General features: G+C 43.1%; 1 protein-coding gene across 7 annotated transcripts in view; it reads right to left on the bottom strand.

Annotated features, from left to right (window-relative positions):
* The window catches only part of LOC122654486 (pullulanase 1, chloroplastic), a 125,260-nt gene that overhangs the window by 96,792 nt on the left and 5,846 nt on the right, over positions 1-22,622 (bottom strand). For all 7 annotated transcript variants that reach the window (XR_006331918.1, XR_006331919.1, XM_043848599.1 and 4 more), the window contains exon 9: positions 9,259-9,379. Coding sequence is in view for 5 of the 7 variants with exons in the window: in XM_043848599.1 (XP_043704534.1) it covers positions 9,259-9,379 (121 nt within the window). In the remaining 2 variants the exon portion in view is untranslated. The remainder of the gene's footprint in view (positions 1-9,258; positions 9,380-22,622) is intronic.

Genomic DNA, 22,622 nt, shown 5'->3' with positions numbered 1-22,622 from the left:
TCACCAAAAAAAGAATCTCCAATATCCCCACCCCTATTCCCATGCATGTTCAGTGCAGCTATGAGATAATACATTTACATTCTAGGGAATCACAGTAGGGAGTTAGATTTTCCGGTTGAACAGTTTTCCAACCACTTTTAACATTTTAAACTAATCATTCTCTTCATCTTTGGCCCGTTGAGAAACTGAACCCAGCACTTCCTGGTGCAGGTAACCTATTTTAATATGAGAAGGGAGAAAAGGGCTAACTTACCATGACAAGTCCAAGGTTGAAGTTGATATAATAACAAGTTAGCGATAACTAAAGTGAGGATACTAAAAATATACAACTATGTAACAAATACAGTATTAACTTTTAGAAACATGTAGGAAATACTAAATTCCACAAAGCACACATTAGTTAAATGATTTCCAAAAAAAAAAAAAAAAACACATGCTTTATCAATGCATAATGAAAAAGTAAACTCAGTTTAATTGAGGAAAGTTTCAAAAGAATGTCAAATAGTTGTATACTTGTATTCCAACATGCCAAGTATTAAGGATCCATTGAGTTTTTGCCTGTTCAATAAATTATCGTCCATTTTAGATTGAAAATTAGCATGTTACATACCAGGAGGTACACATGCACTGAAGAGAAAGTTTTATGTCCAAAGAGAGTGGCAAATCCAAAATGTTGGTTTTTGGCACAAGCAAGAACCCCTAACATTGATATCTTCATATTGATATACATACACACACACACACAACCCCTTACATTCATATCTTCATAATGACACACACACAGAGATTGTATATATAGGGCAAGAGATCACTGCCTGGGCATGTAGTGCCTGCACCAGCGGGGGGGCCAATGAGAACGCACGTAGGGGGATCAGTTGAAATGGGATTTTTGAGTTTGAACAGTAAAAAAACATGGTCCTGTGTCTGGGCACACGAACCACGCGACCAGTTAGCGTTCTTCGATATATATATATATATATTTCTGTTTATGCTATCTGAACTAGATTTTGGCTATTCTTATCCTATGTGAAAGAGTATGCAATCCCCCCTCTCGTTTGATTCTGTTACCGATTCGATTTTTTGCTTTTTTTTGAATGGGCAATTCTATCCCAATAGTTCTTCTCCCGACCCCGTCCTTTCCTAAGAATATATATATATATATGCAGAACTCAACTCAGCCTTATCAACATGGATCCTGTTACAATAACAGAACCTGAATCAGTACCTGGTCATAAGAAAGAAGAGAAGAGAGAAGTTGAAGAGAAGAAGAAAAGATGAGAGAAGGGAACTAGGGAAGAGAACACAGCCCACTTGTTTTCTAATATTTTGACTTCCCATGTATTTCAGTGTGAACCTTGTTTGTTTGCTAAACATTGTCGTTCTTCTTATCCTTACCATGATAATAAATCAATTGTTCATTTTCATGTTGTGCATTTTGATGTTTGGGGACTTGCTCCCACTACCTCTTTATTTGGCTATCATTATTTTGTATCGTTTGTTGACGATTGCTCCCACACCACATGGACCTTTTTTATGAAACATAAAAGTGAGGTCTATGATGCTTTACAATTTTCTATCAAATTATTTGCACTCAATTTGATCCTTGAATTAAAATTGTTCGCTCTGATAAAGGGTGGGAGTAGATGTAGGATGGACTCCAACACTTCTTTACCAATAATGGCATTTTCCATCAGCTTGGTTGTGTTGACACACACCAATAGAATGGGATAACTAAGAGTAAAAATTGTCATTTATTGGAAGTCACTAGGAGCCTATCTACTACTTGGCATGCATGTCCCTAAGACTTTTTGGTCTGATGCCCTTCTTACTGTTGCCTTCTTAATCAACTGTATGTCCACTAGTCTTCTTGGTTCTGAATCGCCTTTTGAAATTTTGTCCCACCGGGCTTTTGTATTATCTCTTCCTCCTAAGGTGTTTGGGTGTGTTTGCTATGTTCATGTTAATAAGTCTGCTCGGACTAACTTGACCCTAAGGCCCTCAAATGCCTTTTTCTTGGGTATTCCCCCTCTACCAAAGGCTATAAGTGCTACCATCCATCTTCCCAAAGATGTCACCTTCTTTGAATCTGTGCCTTTCTTTACTCCTCATCAGCCCCTCTTTAGGGGGAGAATAGTGGAAGTGAAGAGGTTGCCATTGACATTCCTTTTCTTTCTTCTTTGCCAATTCCTCCATTTCTGCTTGATGTGGGGAAACACAGGGAGGTGGATGTTATTGATATATTAGATCATTCAGGGGGAGCAGGTAATGAAGAGTTACGGATGTACAAAAGGAAGGGAAAGAAGAACTTCCAAGAAACCTCTTTGGATCCACATCATGAGCTCCACCTTCCTCAATCAGGTAACAGTCCTTCTCCTTCAGAGTGAGATCTTCCCATTGCTATTCGAAAGAGAAAGAGAGCTTATCTTAATCCTATAGCCAAGTTTGTTTCCTGTAATGCTATCTCTCCTATAGGTGTTGCCTTTTCTGCTACTCGTTCTTCTACTCCCATTCCCAATAATGTCACTGAGGCCATGTCTGACCTAAAGTGGAAGGAAGCCATGTGTGAGGAAATGATGGCTCTTGAGAAGAACTATACTTGGAAGCTGATTGATTTCCCAAGGGCAGAGTTCCGGTTGGATGTAGATGGGTCGAGTCAATCAAGTACCAATCAGATGGCACTATTGAGAGGTATAAGGCCAGGTTGGTGGCCAAAGGATATAGTCAAGTATATGGGATTGACTATCAGGAGACATTTGCTCCTGTGGCTAAACACAATTCGATAAGAGTTTTCTTATTATTGGCAGCCAATAAAGACTAGTCATGTTATCAGCTGGATGTAAAGAATGCATTCCTCCATGGTGACTTGAAAGAGGAAGTGTATATGCATACTCCACCAGGCTTCAATTTTCCATCAGCTAAAGGAAAAGTGTGTCTGCTCAAGAAAGCTCTAAATGGCCTCAAACAGTCCCCCAAAGGCTTGGTTTGAGAGGTTTAGACAAGCTATTCTGAAGAATGGATATACCCAGAGTCAAGCTGACCATACTTTATTTACCCGACGAGGTAATGGTACTATCACAACCCTAATTGTCTATGTAGATGCTATTTGTGGTGACTGGAAATAATAGGGTTGAGATAAACAAATTGAAGTCCTACTTAGCTCAACAGTTTGAGATCAAGTACCTTGGACCATTGAAATATTTCTTAAGGATTGAAGTATTTCAATCACAAAGGGGAATAAATATCTGTTAAAGGAAGTTTGTGCTGGATTTGTTGAAAGAAGCGGGATTGTTGGGCTGTAAACCAGCAAAATCACAAGTTAGAAGAAGATTGTGGTCCATCCCTTATTGACGCAAGGAAATACCAAAGACTAATGGGGAAGCTGATCTATCTATCTCTGACTCGTCCAAATATCAACTATGCAGTTGGGGTGGTGAGTCAGTTAATGCATGCCCCTAAGAGTGGGCACGTGGATGTTGTGTAATATCCCATCCAAAGAGAAGTATATAATATTGAGTTTTATTGTTATCAGGCGTAAGCGGGTTCGTTTTGACGGAATCCGGTGCGAGGTAGCCCAATTGAGGAATTTTGAACAGTAAAGGTAAATGTGATTGTTTTCACTATTTACAAGTATTTAATAAAGTTAAAATGACCTTACAATGAGTGTGGATCCTACGGGTGTCCCATAGCAAAGATAAAAGAGTAGAAATTGTATTGTTTTAGGTGAAGTATTGACTTCACGTGATTTTTAGAGGACCTTTAAGTCGGTGTTTGGAGAGGCCCAAAGCATGAAAAATGTTGATAATCGAGTTACTTGTATTGTGGAAAAATAATCAAATCAAACAAAGTTAGGACGAGAAAATTATGGTGTAATCTTCAGACATAGTATGGTAGCTGAATACAGCTGTAGATGTACATCAGTAAGGTTTGAATCCAATGTTTAGAACCTTACACTCCATTTGGGTCAAATGTGTCTTCGAATGAAATGTAGCCCTTCGAGTCTATTTTCCAACGCAACTGGAATCATAATGTTTCGAGTTCGAACGAAGAAGTTATGTCAGTTTAAATGAGCACAGGTAGGGCTGCAGCTGACAACCGGATTCAGATTTGCCCCAACTGACGAGTCTGGATCACAAACCGGAGGCCGCTGGATCCCATCCGGCGAGACCGGATTATAGGTCAGTTTTAGGCCAAGTTCCAGAGAGCATTAGGAGGCCGCTGGATCGGTGAATAGTAATCGCAACTTTAGCTATTTAAAGGGGTTTTTGGGTTCATTTCATCATTTCTTACCCAAAATTATAAAGAGGAAACGAAGGAGAACGAAGGAAGAGTTGCTTTTGGCTGCTGAATCGAGTTGCAAACAAGGGGGAATCGTTGCTTGCGTTGAGAGGATCAAGGATTTGAGATTTTGCTAGGGTTTTAAGCTTGGAAAAGGTAAACCCTAGGTTCTTTTTCGACCTATTGAGTATTTTTGGATGTTTTGATCCATTAGAAAGATGAATAGTACTGCTGTTATGTCGTAGAAACGAATTTCATAGAAAGAGGTGAAGTTTCCATAAAGCTATGTGGAAAAGGGTAGTAAAAACCATAGTTTAGGGTTTAGGTTTTCCTATTTTGGTCATTGGTTTGACTGATGAGTTGGCCAGTGTTGCCTAGATGCCCAAGTAAGGCTGTAGAGACAAGTTTAGTTAAGTTTGAATGGTGGGAGATCATTTCCGCTATCCCAGTATTGTTAAAGAGAAGCCTAATGATTATGAAATATTGTGAAAGGGTTCATTTGGATCCGGAGAACAACAGAGGGATAGTAAAATTAATGGGAAGATCAAGAGAGACAAGTGAGGGAAATCCTATCATAACCATAGTTGTCATGGCGTCACGGCGATCCAAGTCGGTGGAGGGGTGTCACGTCGATATATCGACATGTCGCCCGCCATGGCGTTGCCATGGCGAGCATGTCAACCATGTTTTATTTCTTATTTTCTCTATTTTTAATGTTTTAATAGATGTATACTCAAGCCATGTTTTATTTTTTCTCTATTGTTTCTCAAGTTTTAAGAAGAAAATTAAGATATCGAAGAAGAAATCGAAGAGGGAAAAAAGACAGGAAGAAGAAATCGAAGAAGAAATCGAAGAAGAAATCGAAGAGGGAAAGAAGAAATCGAAAGCAATCGAAGAGGGAAGAAGAAATCGAATACAGGAAGAAGAAATTGAAGAGGGAAAGACAGATAGGAAGAAGAAATCAAAGAGGGATGCCATGGCGTAGGTCGCCATGCAACCTTCTCCAGCGCCAGGACGCCATGGCGACGCCATGACAACTATGATCATAACTTGCATGTTTTGCCCATATTTTTTACTTTATCATTGCCCCTAAGATTCTACTGTTTTATAGAAATGAAAATCTATGTTTTATAATTTGAAAGCTTAGTGTGGCATGATAAGTAACAGTAAGATTCTTAATAGGACTGAAACTGAAGGTTGCTAATGTCAACAAAAGGAAAGAAAGGGAAAGTATGGAGTCCCTCAATGTCCATTAAGGGATAGTAGGGGCTCTATCAATGTCCTATCCATTCTGGAGTTGTTACAAGTATTGTGAACCAGAAGTGGAGGTTGGTAAAGAACAATAAAGGAGCATCAGTGCGCGAGTAAGGTATAGTAAAGAAAGTAAAGGAGCTCCAGTGCTCGAGTAAAGTAAAGTAAAGAATAGCAAAAGAGCCCTAGTGGTTTAAGAACAGAAAGTAAAGTAAAGAATAGAATAGTAAGATTCTGTGACTGACAACCCTTTCCAGTAGGGTTTAAGTACTGGGTGAGGCATAGATAGGTCTCCCTTCCAGCATATGACGGCGATACGTAATGGTATGTTGGGGACATGCGACGACGATACGTAACGGCATGAGTGAGACATGTCCTAGTGTGCGACGGCGATACATAACGGTACTATTGATAGCGAGACAGAGGCCTCAGAGATATGAGTTACAGAGTGGCAGGTCACCATGAGACAGTTAGCCAGACTTAGATATAAAGTAAAAGACACGTTAAATTAAAGAAAAGTACAGAGGGCATTGTTTTGAATGCAAACATATTAGTTATATGATCAGATATCATATTTCAGTTTTACAGTTATCGCAGTAGCATGTTCATATCATGATTTGCCAATATAGTGTGTTTATTTACATTCACGAGCATGATCTGAACTGTATGCTTCCTCACGGGGCTAATTAACTCACCCCACATATGTGATTCTTTTTATAGAGCATGTGCACGTGGAGTGCAAGTGTGCAGATTGCACGAGGAAAGCTAGGGGGAAGTATGTCAGACCCTCTGAGTAGTAGATCAGAGAGGGAAAGAGAGAGATTACAGAGTTGAGATATTTTGTGTAGATACACTTTTTGTGTAATACATAGGTTTAATTATGTCTTTTGATGTAATTAATAATAGATTTCAGAAGTTATGTAACAGATGATATTTGATAGAGTATGAGATGGCTTATGCCAGAGTTTTACAAACAGATGGATGTTTATCGTATTTCCACTGCAATTATTCTGATGTCTCTGATGCATTTACAGTTTCCGCACATAGTAGAATATAGTTTTCAACTGTTATTTAATGACGGTCCGTGAGGGCCTGCACCATATCCTTAACCCGGATTTGGGGTGTTACATGTTGTATATTGGATGCTCACGTACTTGAAGTCCACCCCAGGAAAAGGGCTATTATATGCCAGGCACAACCATTTGAAGATAAAAGGCTACACTGATGCTGATTGGGCTGGTTCAATTTCTGACAGACGGTCTACATCCGGCTATTGCACATTGGTGGGTGGTAACCTGGTCACATGGAGGAGCAAAAAACATCCTGTTGTGTCTCGATCAAGTGCAAAGGCAGAATTCAGAGCTATGGCTCATCGAGTATGTGAATTCCTATGGTTGAGAAGGTTGGTCCAAGAGTTAGGATTTGATACTGAGACACCTATGCGGCTCTATTGTGATAACATGGCTGCTATAAGTATAGCCCACAATTCCGTGCAACATGACCGAACAAAGCATATTGAGGTGGACCCATGGTTTAAAGTATCAGTACGTATTGCATCGTATTGGCCGATAGGTTTCGGTATCGGTCGGTACCGATAAAATACATACTGATACGTCTCTTTTTTGTTTAAATGGACTGTCTCAGATTGTATCGAAATGTATCGGCCGATACGATACGACCGATATATATATATATCGATACCATCGATACGTCCGGTAAAGGGTTTTGTGGGTGCTTTAATACGTATCGGCCGATACCATCGATACATTCCATTAAAAAGCCCTTTTCACTCACAGACTCGATACAACTCCTATTCTAATGGAAAAATGAAGGAAAACTCTCAACCAAGAGTCTAAAATATTGCATTTAATCTTGGTTTTTCACACTTTTGGACTAAAAACCGAATCAAGGAGTATTACAACATCATCCTTTGCATCATCCAATACTCTTCATGGCTATAGATGATTACAACATGTAAGAAACCTCGTTTTTTGTAACAATTTCAATTTAATGCACTTGTTTGGTTATACATTATTCTCCATTTTAATGTTCACGCGTGATACTTGTTATATATGGCTTATTTATATTGTTTTTTGTTCCAAAAGTGTATTCCCATGTGTATCTTGACCATATCTATGCGTATTTTTAGTGTTCGATACGTATCTCCAATACGATACGATATGATAAGTCTCTTAAAATCACCCAACTGATACGATACCCGATATCGATACTTCAAACCTAGGGTGGACTAACATTTCATTCAGGAAAAGATTGACTTTGGCTATATATGCACCCCTTTTGTGAGGACAAGCAACCTATTGGTTGATATCCTTCACCAAGGGGCTCATCTCTCATCAGATCAATACTCTTCTATGCAAGCTGGGAATGTATGACATTTATTGTCCAGCTTGAGGGGGAGTGCTAGAGTTCATGTAATAAGGGTACTTTGGGTACTAGATTATTATATTGTATTGTGCTTTTACTTTTTTACCTTTTTACCTCCCTTAGCTATCTTATGTTAGCATGGGGTTAGGTATGTAATTTCATTTATGTGGCTAAGTGAATCAATATAGGGGAGAAATATATTCTTTCCCACAACTCATTACCGCTAACATCTTCTCTTCTTCTTCTTATACCTCCAACTCTTATCTTCTCTCTTCTTCTCTTGTTCTCTTACAACCTTTAGATAAACTTTCAGTACCCCATCAGGCACAGTAGTATTAGCAAATTGTTGTGCTCATTGGGGCTTACCATGCTTGACCCAACATGTCTCAATTGTATCATTATTGCGACAACAATGAGTACACTGCCTAACGAACTGATCTGAGTGCTAGCCGCCACATCCGCGATGTCACATTCCGCATGCATATCATGTTTATTTTATTATTATATTAGATGTCTTTGAATATTTTAATAATATTTGGATTGAGATGGTGAGTGTTTTTGTTATTTAAAATTATTTTATTGAGTAATATGATATTTTATATTATATTGATGTAGGGCATATTATATTATGAATTTTCATATGAGACATTCATATTATATGATTATACGGTATTTTAATACACTAAGGTATTGTTATATATATATATATATATATATATATATATATATGGTGTATATATTTACATATTGTATACTAAGTGAATAGGGAAGTAGGTGTGTATAGCGAAGCATGAGGTGGCATGATTAGTGGAAATCATGCTTAATTAAACGTAATCCTGATTAATTAAGTTAAGAGATCATTAATTAGAATTAATGATGTTTAGAGGTGGCAGCACCCTATTGGACCATGTGTTGCAACATGGCTTAGCCCCATGTGCATGGGCCAAGGTGGTGATGGCATTGGAGTTCCAGTCACATGGCTAGCTAGGTGGAGGTGGCAAATGGAGTTACAGCCACATGGTTAAGAGGAAGAGGTGGCCTTGGGAGACACCATGTGCATGCCTAGGAAGAGGTGGCTGATATGTGGCAGCCACAAGGAGAAGGAGGTGGTGGCTGAAGCATGAGGTGGACTGCCACATGGTGCTGAGAAGAGCATTGGTGGCAGAATCCTAGGAGGTTATATGTATAATTATGGGACTGCATATAAATTAAGTATTCAATTAAACATATAGCAAATCAATTTTAAGCCATTCAGGCTGCATTGAATTCCCAAAGCACTTGCATCCACTGCCAAACACAGGCTACTGAAAAACAAATGACCAACAAAGGGGCATGAATAAATCTTACCTGCATACTCCCATTTCTCCTTCTCATCATCAACACCACCAAACTGGAATGTTGGCAACAGATGAACATGAGTTAGACCGGCAGCTGATAACGTCTTTAGGTGACGTATGCCTGCAGAATCCTACAAGCAGAAAGTGCTTACAATGTATTAATACTACATTGTTAACATAATATTCGTCAATAGATTATATATACAGTATACATATGAGAAAATGATTCAATAAACAGATAATATAACATTGATGATATAAAACTTTATGTCAGTTGCTAAGTCAGATAACCCTCATATTGGGATTGGTACCAAGGACAGTGGTAGAAAATCCAATGCTACCATAGAATATTCCCACTGAGAACTGCACGCCCTATTCATGCCTCAAATTATCTTTGCACCTCTCAATGTTCTTCAAATAATTGTCAGAACGTTTCCTTTGTCATAGTTGCTACTACTACCCCATATGTTCTCGTATTCCTCAGCATCTACTTCAGCCATGGTTGAGTTTGAAATCAGATGTGGGTTGATTTAATCAAAGGAACAAGGAATGAAATCTGGGAAGAAAGAATAGGAAGAAGAAGAGAAGAGAAGAGAAGAAGAAAGAAGAAGAGTGAAGTGAATCGTGGGTAGTGGAGAATCGACTCCAACTACCTATTTGGTTCATTAATAAAGTTCATGTAATTACACAAGCCTCCCCAGGGAGGTAAAAGAGAATAATAACAAAAGTAAAAAATTACAACTTAGTATGGCTTATAATAGACCACTAACTAAAGTACCCCTTACAACATAAACTCTAACACTCCCCCTCAAACTGGTGAATAAATGTCATGCATTCCCAGCTTGCACAAGATGGTACCGAACTGGTTAGGAATGAGGCCTTTGGTGAAGATATCTGCCATTTGATCACCTGTCTTCACAAAGGGAGTACAAATGCAGCCAGAATCCAATTTCTCTTTGATGAAGTGCCTATCAACCTCAATGTGTTATGTCCTATCATGTTGCACAAGTTGTGTGCTATACTTATGGAAGCCTTGTTATCACAATAGACTCTCATAGGTGCCTCAGTATCAACTCCCAATACTTGGACCAGTCTTCTCAGCCATAGGAGTTCACACATTCCATGAGCTATAGTCCTGAACTCTGCCTCTGCACTGGATTGAGCCACAACAGGTTGTTTTGCTTCTCTATGTGACCAGGTTACCTCCCACAAATGTACAATATCCTGATGTAGACTGACTGTCAGAAACTGAACCAGCCCAATCCGCATCAGTGTAACCCTTTATCCTCAGATGGTTGTGCCTGGCATATAATAGTCCTTTTCTTGGGGTGGACTTCAAATATCTGAGGATGCGATATACAACATCCAAGTGCCCACTCTTGGGGACATGCATGAACTGACTCACCATCCTAATTGCATAGGTGATATTTGGGCGAGACAAAGAGAGGTAGATCAGCTTCCCTACCAACCTCTAGTATTTTCCTGCATCAACAAGAAGAGGACCACAATCTTCTCCTAGTTTGTGGTTCTATTCAATAGGAGAACTTGCTGGTTTGCAACCCATCATCTCTGTTTCTTTCAACAAGTCAAGAACAAATTTCCTTTGACATATATTGATTCCCTTTTTAGTCCTTGATACTTCAATTCCCAAGAAATACTTTAAGAGTCCTAGATCTTTAATTTCAAACTGTTGGGCCAACCGGCCAAGTGGGTCTTCAGTTTAGCTATCGCAGCCAGGTCATCTCTGATCATCACAATGTCATCAACATAAACAATTAGGGCTGTGATGGTACCATTACCTTATCGGATAAATAAAGTGTGGTCAGCTTGGCTCTAGGAGTTACACCCGTGCCCAAAAATCCGGGCTGATTCGAACTTTGGTTGTAGGTCCTGAACCGGAGGTCATAGTTGTCAGTGCCTCGTGGTGCATTGACCAAGTATATGTTAGGGATGACGTTACCCTGATGGTGAGAGCCTATACACTGGCAAGAAGACAGGTGCTTTCTTCAAGTAACTGTACAGTTCACTCCCAGATGTGCGACCAATGGTAAGTGTTTACCCCTATAGTCTACCAAATGAAACTTGATTCAAGAGGTCCAGAACACCCACGTATACTTGAAGAAGATTTAAGATCACAGGACTTTCAGCATAGGATGGTCATTCCACCATCCAGTAGGATCACAGGACTGTCGTTTGGTTTTAATATTTTTTTTATTGGTGGGACCTACATAACCCCTGCTGCGTTCAGCCACCCATATATCATTTCGATCGGATTTCCGTCTACATTCCGGAACACCCTTCCGAGTCATGCCTGGGGACCCCACTTGGGCCAATTGGCCATTTAATTCGATTCATTCTTATTAGGGCCAACCAAACGGACCCTAGAGGGCCCTTGCTATAAATAAGAAACTTCATTCTAAAATCTCATATTCAACCTTCTTTATTGCTGATTTATGCTCTGGAGAAGAAGAAGGAAGAGAGGAGGAGAAAGGTGGAATTGAAGAGGATTCCTACTAAACTGCTGCTGCCCAGTTGTTCTACCTACAATCCAACACAAGGTAGGAACTTCTACCTCGAAATTTCTTCTCTTCTTTGATGTATAGCTTAACACATGTAATAATCCAACCTCTAATCACACTTGATCATGCATGCATGGTCACATAAACCATGCCTTAGCTGAATCAAACCTAATTGGTAAGATTCAAGCTCATAATCAACATGAACAACTTCGGTTTTGCCCAAACCCTGATTTTTATACCTAAATTTCTGTTATAGATCAATCTAGGTTGTTAACCTCTAATTAGGCCATGCAATTGGGTTGATTTAACCCAATTGTTATACCCTTCATCTCCCTTGGACCAATTTTAGTCTTGGGTATTGTGCATGGCAAGATCCATGAAAGAAACCCCAAATTCGAGCACTGTAAGCACCAACTGGATGGTCTGGGCTGACCCAAACAGGTCATCCAGTCCTCCCTGCTGAACTCTGTTTTGCTAATTAGGGTCTGGGCTTCTTGGGGTTTAACCATTTAGTCTCTTAAGCTTATAAACACTATTTTTCTTAGCGATTAACACTACGGCGAGGCCTCACGAGAGTTTACTTCGGGGATTGTTTGCGGAACTCTCATGTATTTAAAGGTGAATGGGAAGTGATTTCTTTTATGGAGTGTTTATTTTATTTTATAATATATTTGTTCCAAATGATGATACATGCATCATGTGTGTTATGATCCATTAATCTGCATTAGCAAATTGATCATTGGTTTTGATAGTAAAGCATTGAATGTGATTGTGATTTAGAGATGAGCATGGCATGGTTATGCATAGAAAATCATTTATGTTGATCATTGTATAAGGGTTGGTATGACTTTATACGCATTACATCATGATTAGAATGCATGTGGCTAGAGCGTACCCTGTACTACACCTCTTACCAACAGGGGGTCAGGTGTTAGATAACCGATGGTCACAGCCGACGTACTGGGAGTATCATTCTCAAAAGATCGGTGTCTAGGGAGACCCAACGTGGCATCAGAACCGAGTGAGAGCTATGGTTATCTTAAAGGGGGTTTGTCGGACAGGAAGTACGCATGTGTTGGTAGGCTTCCACTGTAACATAAGTTACTGTAGTACATAAACCCAGCATGAGACTTGGGCATTTTGCTTGTTAGGCATTGTTGATGATGTTAATATCGAATCATGCATTTATCATGGACTATGTGAGCATGCTTGTATGTATCCACTCATTGGGCTCAGTAGAGCTCACCCCTCGATATATTTCTCTTTTAGATATGGCAGGTGGCGTGGCGATGATGGATGTGGATCCTTCTTCTCAGTTTGATGTCGAGCTGGGAGCAGACACTAGAGGTGCAGAGCAGATGGAGCATGATGCTTCATGTGCATTTGACAGCTGTGCTTTGATTGTTTCTGTTTGATGTGATCCAGTTGTTAGTCGTTTTGAGTTACACTCGATACCTCAGAACTTCGTTCTTATATATATTCTCTTTAGTATTTAAATATACTTATGGATATCTGTAAAACCTAAACACAGTTCAGTTACTTAGACTCTACTTATATCACATAGAATTTTGTTATCGATGTTAGTAATATAGTATTTGACTTTCTGTTGCATATCTCTGATTATCTATTGATTTACCTAGATTGTAAATTGTGAGTTAGCCATTGAACTGAGATCCTGGTGGCTTTGGGAATGTCAATGGACATTCGGGGACTGTTTAAGACCATATAGTGCCTTCTTAAGGAGACCCACTTTCCCTTCAGTTAAGGGAAACTTGAAGCCAGGTGGAGTCTGCATTTATACTTCCTCTTCTAGATCACCATGGAGGAAAGTGTTCTTCACATCCAACTAATACAATGGCCAATCTTTATTAGATGCCAAAGATAAGAGAAGACTTATTGAGTTGTGTTTAGCCACATGAGCAAAGGTCTCCTGATAATCAATCCCATACACCTGACTGTATCCTTTGGCTACCAACCTGGCCTTGTATCTCTCAACTATACCATCAGATCGGTACTTAACTGTGTAGACCCATCTGCATCCAACTGGAACTCTCCCCTTGGGAAGATCAACTAGTTTCCAAGTGCAGTTCTTTTCAAGTGCCAGCATTTCCTCAGACATAGCTTGCTTCCACTTGGGGTGGCCTCAGTGACATTTTTGGGAATGGAAATAGAGGAAAGGGCAGCAGTAAAAGTAACACTTGTGGGAGATAGAGCATCATAGGAGACAAACTGGGCAATGGGATTAGTACCAGCTCTCTTTGCCTTTCGAATAACAATGGGAAGATCTAACTCAAAGGGAAGAGGAGTGTTACCTGACTGAGGAAAGTGGAGATCAGGATGCGTATCCAAAGAGGACTCTTGGCAGGTCTTCTTTCCCTTCAAGCATTCACCTCTTTTGTACACAATTAACTCCTTCTCCTTACCAAAACCAACACCTAAATTATCACAAATATCAACAATATCCCCCTCTTTATGTTTCCCAATATCAAGCTGAAATGGAGGAATAGGCACGGGGGGAAGAAAAGGAATGATATCAATAGCCTCTTCACTCTTACTATTCTCCCCCTGAAGAGGATGCTGATGAGGAGCAAAGAAGGTAACATCTTTGGTAAGAAGTCGCCGGCGGGAAGAGGGATGGTAGCACTTATACCCTTTCGTAGAAGATGAATAGCCAAGGAAATGACATTTGAGTACATTGGGGTCAAGCTTTGTCCGTGCTGATTTATTGGCATGGACATAGCAGACACAATAAATCAGCACGGACAAAGCAGACACACCCAAACACTTTAGGAGGAAGAGAGAAAGCAGGAGCTTGATGGGACAGAGTTTCCAAAGGTGATTTGGAGCCAAGGAGTTGAGTTGGAATCCGATTGATCAGGAAGGCAGCAATAAGAAGGGCATGGACCAAAAAGTCTTAGGAACATACATGCCAAAGAGGGGAGTCCTAGTGACCTCTAACAAATGGCGATTTTTCCTCTCAGCTACCCCGTTTTGTTGAGGGGTCAACACAAGCAACTTGATGAATGATGCCATTGTCAGTAAAAACTATTAGAGACCCCCATACATGTACTCTCTCCCTTATCAGAAGTAACTATTTGAATGCGAGTGCCAAATTGAGTACAAATCAATTGAAAGAAATTTTGAAAGCATCATAAACATCACTCTTTTGTTTCATCAAAAAAGTCCCAAGTGGACCGAGAGTAGTCATCACCAAAAGAAACAAAATAAAAATATCCAGACAAAGAAGTAGTGGGAGCAGGTCCCCAAACATCAGAATGCACAATGTTAAAAGGAGCAATGGATCTATTACCATGATAAGAATAAGATGAATGACAACGTTTAGCAAAAAATACATGATTCACACTGAAAAACTTGAGAAGAAGAAAAAGAAGTAAACACATGAGGTAACTGTTTTCTCATAACAACAAAAGAGGGGTAACCTAAACGTTGATGCCAAAACATCACAAATTCCATAGTACTACTGTCACTCTGGTCACAAACATAGGACTGAGCAGTAGGCATAACAGGTGTCTGAGGCTCAAGAAGGTAGAGTCCTTTCTCCTCACGTTCACTGCCAATAATCCTCTTCGTCACCAAATCCTGAAAAAGACAATAGGAAGGAAAGAAAGTGGAACAACAATTTAAGGATTTGGTTAGGTGACTTATAGATAATAAGTTAGTGGTAAAATTAGGGACATGAAGAACAGAGTCAAGAGAAATTGAAGAAGTGACTCGAACATTACTCTTACCAGAAATAGAAGAGAGCGAGCAATCAGCAACCCTAACCTTATCCCTACCAGAGCAAATAAAGTAGGAATCATAACACTGAGACATACCAGTCATGTGATCGGTGGCACCAGCGTCAATGACCCAAGAGGGGGCTGTGGAGGGTGCGGAAGTAGAGGCTTGCAATGTTGAAGCTGAAGAATCTGACTCTGCAAGATTAGGAGAGGAGTGGCCAAGGCGAGACATCATCCTATGTATTGCTGCAATATCCTCTCTGGAAAGAGTATCAGGGTCAGCTGTCACAGTGTGGGCTCTAGCACCCCCTCTCCTACCACCACGCAAACAAGTAGATCCACCACGCATACCAGGGGGTTGGCCATGAAGTACCCAACACCTTTCTTTAGTGTACCCTAGCTTCCCACAATGGTCACATTTAAATCTTTCTCTGTTATCTCCACGGGGTGGCCCTTGGCCTCTTCCCCCACCTCGCCAATCTCTGTGAGAACTAGAAGTGAGAGCAGACCTCTCCAAGGATGGTGCAGTATACATGGATACTCTTCTAGTCTCCCCACTTTGTAAGTAGCTACACACTTCATCTAAGGATGGATGGAAGAGGTGATCGCCCTAAGATTTGCAGTTGGATTGGCTCATATTCCGGATTAAGTCCACCAAGTAAAATAAGGACACGTTCTTTTTCAAGTGTCCTATATACCTTTACCTCATCCTCTGGGTTGGTCAAATGGAGATCCCTGTAGTATTCATATTCCTCCCAAAGACCAATAACAGTGTTATAATAGTCAGAAATACTTCGGTCACCCTGTTTCATAGTGATGATCTTTTGGAGGATTTGATAAACCTTTGCTGCAATATCCTCTCTGTAAAGATAATCAGGGTCAGTCTGTAGTCCAGATGACTCAGTCTCAACGATTACAATGTGGGCTCTAGCACCCCCTCTCCTACCACCACGCGAACCAGTGCATCCACAACGCATATCAGGGGTTGGCTATGAAGTACCCAACATCTTTCTTTAGTGTGCCCCAGCTTCCCATAATGGTCACATTTTAATCTTTCTCTGTTATCTCCACGGGGTGGCCCTTGACCTCTCCCCCCACCTCGCCAATCTCTGTGAGAACTAGAAGTGAGAGCAGACCTCTCCACGGATGGTGCAGGATCCATAGATACTCTTTTAGTCTCCACACTTCGTAAGTAGCTACACTCTTCATCTAAGGATGGATGGAAGAGGTGATTGCCCTAAGATTTGCAGTCGGATTGGCTCATATTCCAGATTAAGTCCACCAAGTAAAATAAGGACACGTTCTTTTTCAAGTGTCCTATATAACTTTGCCTCATCCTCTGGATTGGTCAAATGGCGATCCCTGTAGTAATCATATTCCTCCCAAAGACCAATAACAGTGTTATAATAGTCAAAAATGCTTCGGTCAACCTGTTTCATAGTGTGAGACTCACGCCACCACCATTATTGCTGGCAAGACCGGTAGTGGTAAAACCACTCAGATTCCTCAGTTCCTCAAAGAAGCAGGTTGGGCTGAGAGTGGAAGAGTTATCGCTTGCACACAGCCAAGACGGCTGGCTGTCCAGGCTGTTGCTTCAAGGGTAGCTGAAGAGATGAGTGTTAAGCTAGGAGAGGAAGTTGGGTACACTATACGGTTTGAAGATCATACAGATAAAGTTTGGCTCTGAAGGCGCAGGATAAGGGTTTTGGAGTTCACGTGGTTTTTGATCATGGCGGTCCCTCCTAGGGAGGATCGGCCCCCTGATCTTCCACCTCGGCTTGGAGTGGGCCTTAGTGGGGCATCTACGTTTGCTGTTGTGGTCTCCAAATCGATGTCGCTGCCACCTGCCTCAGTCGAGATTAAAAAACCAACATCGTTTTATGGAAGCCCTGCTGTATTCTTCTCGGAGGAGGAATTGAATCGTTTAGTGTTGGCGTTTGCGACTTCCCTGGTTGCCAAGTGCAGCTATGGGAAGCCCTCCCTGTTCGTTATTAAGGAAACGATTCGCAAGGTGCTTCATCTGCAAGGAGATTTTATGGTTTCGACTCTCGACCCTAGCCATGTCTTTGCCGTTTATTGCTCGTGATGATTTTGTAAGAGTCCGGATGAAGGAACAGATTGCAGATTCAGGGATTTCGATTCCGTTTTATGAAGTGGACTGCGGAATTTGTTAGAGGATGGGAATCTCCATTAGCGCCAGTGTGGATCTCACTGTCGGGGCTGCCAATAAATTTGTACCAGGGAAACTTTTTGAAATCGATTGCAGGGTCTATTGGCAAGGTGTTGAGGGTGGATGGAGCCACGACGAACTGCACAAGCACAGTGGCAGTCCATGTGTGTGTGAAATTGGACCTGCGAGACTCTCTACCTGAGAAGGTCTGGGTTGGGTGTGGTGCGAATGGCTTCTTCCAATCGGTGGTGTATGAGAGGCTCCCCTCATACTGCTCTGCGTGCTCGAAAATTGGCCATGTTAAAGATGTTTGCCGAAAAGTGCTGAGGCAGAGACCGGCAGGGGTGCGAGTTGAGGTTCCTGCGGTGGGGCTTAACACGGCAGAGGCGACATTTGTTTTGGAGAAGGGGTTTTTATTCCTTGAGGCGAGGGTACCTTGTCTGGTTTGGATCGCGAGGTCAAGGAGCCTATTGCCCAGGGGACTGCGGGGTTACCTTGGCGGGGTAGGGGCCGTTAGAAGCTGACGAGGCGGCAGACTAGGGAGGAGCAGGCAGAGGGCTGCACTGCTTTGGCGTGTCCAGCGGCGCCTAGCGCTGGAGTTGTTGTCGAGATAGAAGAGATGATCACCCCTCGCGTTGCAGAGGAAGGGGAGCTCCCTGGAATAACAGTTGAAGCCGAAAGGGCTCAGCCTCTTGAAGCCAAAAGGGACCAGACAGTGGTGTTGGAATTCCCTGAGGAGTCTTGTAACTCAGTGGGAGCAGGGAATAGACATTTGTCGTCTTCTCTTTGCAAGGGCACTGAGCCTTTTTTTGAAGGGGGCGTGGCTCCAGCAGGGTCAAGGGATGATGAGCAGGCGCCAGCTACAGGGCAGGAGGGGGCAAGCCGTGAGGCGTTGTTGGACAGTCTGAGGGCCTTCAAGGCCACCCTTCCGGGCAGGGTGAGCAAGTTAGTTGAGAGGCTGCCTGAGATACGGGAGGGTGATTCGCTTGGCCAGGAGAGGCCTCCAGGGGTAGAGCCTGTGTCTGCCCCAGAGGGCCATGGTGCGAGGAGGCGTTTGCAGCAGCGACCTGTTTGTTTGAATGCAGCCTTGGTGTACAAGAGGAAGAAGATCAGGAAGGCCAGGACGGGGAGGAGAGCTCTTGATGGGGCCCAGAGGCTTGTAACAAGATCGATGAGGTCGGCACTTGTCTCCCTTAACTCTGTTCAATGAGTTGCATCTTTTGGAATGCGCGCGGGGTTGGAAACAAGCCCACTTGTAGGCGTTTGAAAGCACTGGTAAGCTTGCACAAGGTTGAGATGGTGGCAATTGCTGAGCCAAAAGCTCAAGTTACCAAGTCACGTTTAGTGAGGAGGCGGATAGGAATGGATGCAGTATACACTTCAGACAGGTTATGGATTTTTTAGAGATCAACACTTCAAGTTAGGGTGGTTGAGGAGCATGGGCAGTACTTCACGGTTGAATGTGGAGGGGGTGGGGCAGGCTCCTATGTCCTTACCTTTGTTCATGGGTTATATTCGAGGTTGAAGAGAAGGGAGATGTGGGAGAGACTGGAAGCCTTTTCTCTTTCGGTTTCCTTACCTTGGGCGGTTGGAGGGGACTTCAACGCGGTTGCTTCTTCTTTAGAGAAGGTGGGCAGCAGGCTAGTGTGCTCCTTGTCTTTGGAGGAATTTGGCAGATTCTGTAACAAAGCAACACTTATTGATGCGGGATACAGTGGTAGTATGTTCACCTAGTCCAATAACCAAGCTGGTTCTAGTAGGGTCATGGCTAGGCTGGACAGGTTTCTGGTGAATGCGGCTTGGGCGAATTCGTTTAGCAGGTATTCAGTGACACATTACAGCAGGACCTGCTCGGATCATGCTCCGCTTGGCCTCTCTTTTGGGGTGGTTGGCCCTGGCACCGGGGCTGGTTTTAAATTTCAGCAGATGTGGCTCAGACATCTAGGTTTCCAAGACTTTGTCAAGGGTCAATGGGAAGAGCCAGTGGTGGCTTCACCTCTGGGGATTTTGTACTTGAAGCTCAAGAGACTTCGTATAGCCCTGCGCGGTAGGAATAAGGAGGTGTTTGGAAACATACATCAACGAGTTAGGGATGCTGAGGATGCGGTTCTCAGGGCAGAAACAGAGTTTGACTTGAGGGCTGATGACACCTCTAGAGATTTGCTTGGGGCTGCCAAGACAGAGCTGCAGGAGGTTTTATTGCAGGAGGAGATATTTTGGAGGCAGAAGTCCAGGATCACTTGGCTTCAGGAGGGGGATCGGAACACGAGGTTCTTTCATGCCACGGTCAATGTCAAGAGGAGGTTGACAGGGGTGCAGAGGATAAAAGGGTCGGACGGAGAGTGGATTTCGGGGGTGGAGGGTGTCCAGGAGGACGCAGTGCGCCATTTCTCAGAGATCTTTACTGCTCAGGGCAGTGTGGTGGACGAGGATTTGAGTTCTTTGCTCCCCTCGCTGGTCTCGGATGCTGATAATGCTATGCTGTTGGAGACCCCCTTAGTGGAGGAGGTGAAAGACGCAGTCTTTACTTTATCCTGTGACAGTGCGCCAGGCCCAGACGGCTTCACGGGGTATTTTTTTACTTCATGTTGGGAGGTTGTGGGTAATGACGTGTGGGCTGCGGTCAAGGAGTTTTTTGAAGGAGGGGACTTGCCTAGAAGCTTTACTTCTGCCAACTTGGTCTTGGTGCCGAAGAAAGACAATCCGGAGGTGATGGCGGATTTGAGGCCCATCAGTTTGTGCAACTTTTCTTATAAGATTATTGCGAAGCTCATTACTACCCGGCTAGCAAAGGTCCTGCCTCTATTGGTGGCGGAGGAGCAGGGGGCTTTCGTTCAGGGAAGGTGTATTCATGACAACATTGCCATTGTGCAGGAGATGTCCCAGGAGCTGAACAGGAGAGCTAGGGGCGGTAATGTGATTCTCAAACTAGACATGGCCAAGGCGTATGACCGGCTGGAGTGGAGTTTTCTTTGGGAGGTCCTTGCAAAGTTTGGGTTTGATGACAGCTGGATTGCTCTGATCAAGAAGACAGTAGAGAATTGCTGGTTCTCTGTTGTCCTTGGAGGCAAACAGTCTGGGTTTTTCAAGTCTTCCAGAGGTGTGCGACAGGGGGATCCGCTTTCGCCGGCCTTGTTTATACTGGCAGAGGAGGTGTTGAGTAGAGGTCTGAAGGGGCTATTCACTGAGGGGCATGCTTTGTATTTTAGACTCCCTAGAGGGTGTCCTGGGATTTCCCATAGTCTATTTGCAGATGACACCATAATCTTCACCAGGGGCTTGAAAAGCTCGTTAAAGCTGATCATGGGTTTTCTTAGCAGGTACGAAGGATCCTCGGGGCAGCTGGTCAACAAGCAGAAGAGTTGTTTTGTGGTTGGGTCCAGGGCTACGCAGTCGCAAACCAGAATGGTGGCTACGATCTCGGGGTTTCCGCAGAGGACGCTGCCTATTACCTATCTAGGGGCTCCTCTCTTCTGTGGCAAGGCGAAAATTAACTTCTTTGATAAGCTGGTGGACAGCATCAGTAGCAGGGTGGCAGGGTGGAAAGGGAAGCTGCTTTCAGCAAGGGGCCGGCCCACCCTCTTAAAACATGTCCTCTCCTCTATACCTATTCATGTCTTGGCCATGATGGATCCTCCGAAGGCTGTGTTGTGGAAAATATATGGCATATTTGCCGACTTTCTTTGGGGAAGCACAGAGTGGGCAAGGCGGAGGCACTGGGTCAGCTGGCAGAAGGTGTGCAGGCCATCGGAGGAGGGAGGACTTAGAGTGAGGTTACTGGAGGATGTGGGGTTGGCGTTGAGGCTCGAGGGCATTTGGAGGGTCTTGACTAACCACTCTCTCTGGAGTGAGTTTTTTAGGGACAAGTTCTTTAAAGGCCTTCATATATCCCTGATGGTTCCGACAGGGGTTAGGTCTAGGTCATGGAGGAATGCCTTGGCCTACAAAGGGCTGTTGATGGACAGATCTCGCTGGCTTCTTGGGTCGGGGGAGATTTTCTTCTGGCTAGATAACTGGTCTGGGGCTGGTCCGTTAATTGATGCAATTGATAATGGCCTCCAGGTCTATGTGGATCTACGCCTTAAAGACACTTTGGAAGAGGATGGCTCTTGGAAACAGGACTTTCTGAACCACATCGATAACGCAACGATCAGGAATGATATTTCATCAGGAGATTTTTGCCTCTCTGCTAGGGAGGATGTTCTGGTGTGGACTCCTGCAAGTGATGGTGTCTTTTCGGTTAGATCAGCCTGGAATGAAATAAGAAGCGTGTCGCCTGCTGTCCCATATGCTAACTGGGTCTGGAACCAATCCCTTCCTGTAAAGGTGGCTTTCTTCACGAGGCAACTGTTGAACGGGAAGATCCCAACCGATGATGCCTTAATGTCGGTAGGGGTCCCGATGGCTTCCAAGTGTCTGTGCTGCAGAGAGCCTAGAATGGAGACATTGGACCACTGCTTGATTTCGGGCGGAACTGCAGCTAAGGTGTGGGCTTTTTTTTCTCGGCTGTTCGATATTGAGGTACTTCCAACCCAGGATGTTAGAAGTAGGATTACCCAGTGGCATGCATTGGCAAGCAGACGCTGCCTCGGTGCTTATATTACAGGGTTGCTGCCATCCTTGATTGTTTGGGAGCTTTGGAGGGAAAGCAATAACAGGAAGCATGATGAACAAAGGCGCACAGCAGTCACAATTATGGCTCGCATTAAAGCCTGGGTAAAAGAGCTTCCTATGCCGGCGAAGGTGAGAAAGGGGGGGTCTGTTAGAGACAGATTAATCCTGCAATGTTTTGTGCTTGAGGCAGCTCCAGCTAAAAGTCCGCGCCCCCTTCCGGTTTTCTGGCGCCCTCCCCCCCCCCCCCATTCAGTTAAGCTGAATGTGGATGGGGTGTGCAGGGGCAACCCTGGAGAGGGGGGGGGAGGAGGAGTGATCAGAAATACGGGTG

This window comes from Telopea speciosissima, chromosome 3 (assembly GCF_018873765.1).
Source record: "Telopea speciosissima isolate NSW1024214 ecotype Mountain lineage chromosome 3, Tspe_v1, whole genome shotgun sequence".
Classification (NCBI taxonomy): domain Eukaryota; kingdom Viridiplantae; phylum Streptophyta; class Magnoliopsida; order Proteales; family Proteaceae; genus Telopea; species Telopea speciosissima.
The sequence above is the reverse complement of the archived record's forward strand: the minus strand, read 5'-3'. Positions and strand labels throughout refer to the sequence as shown.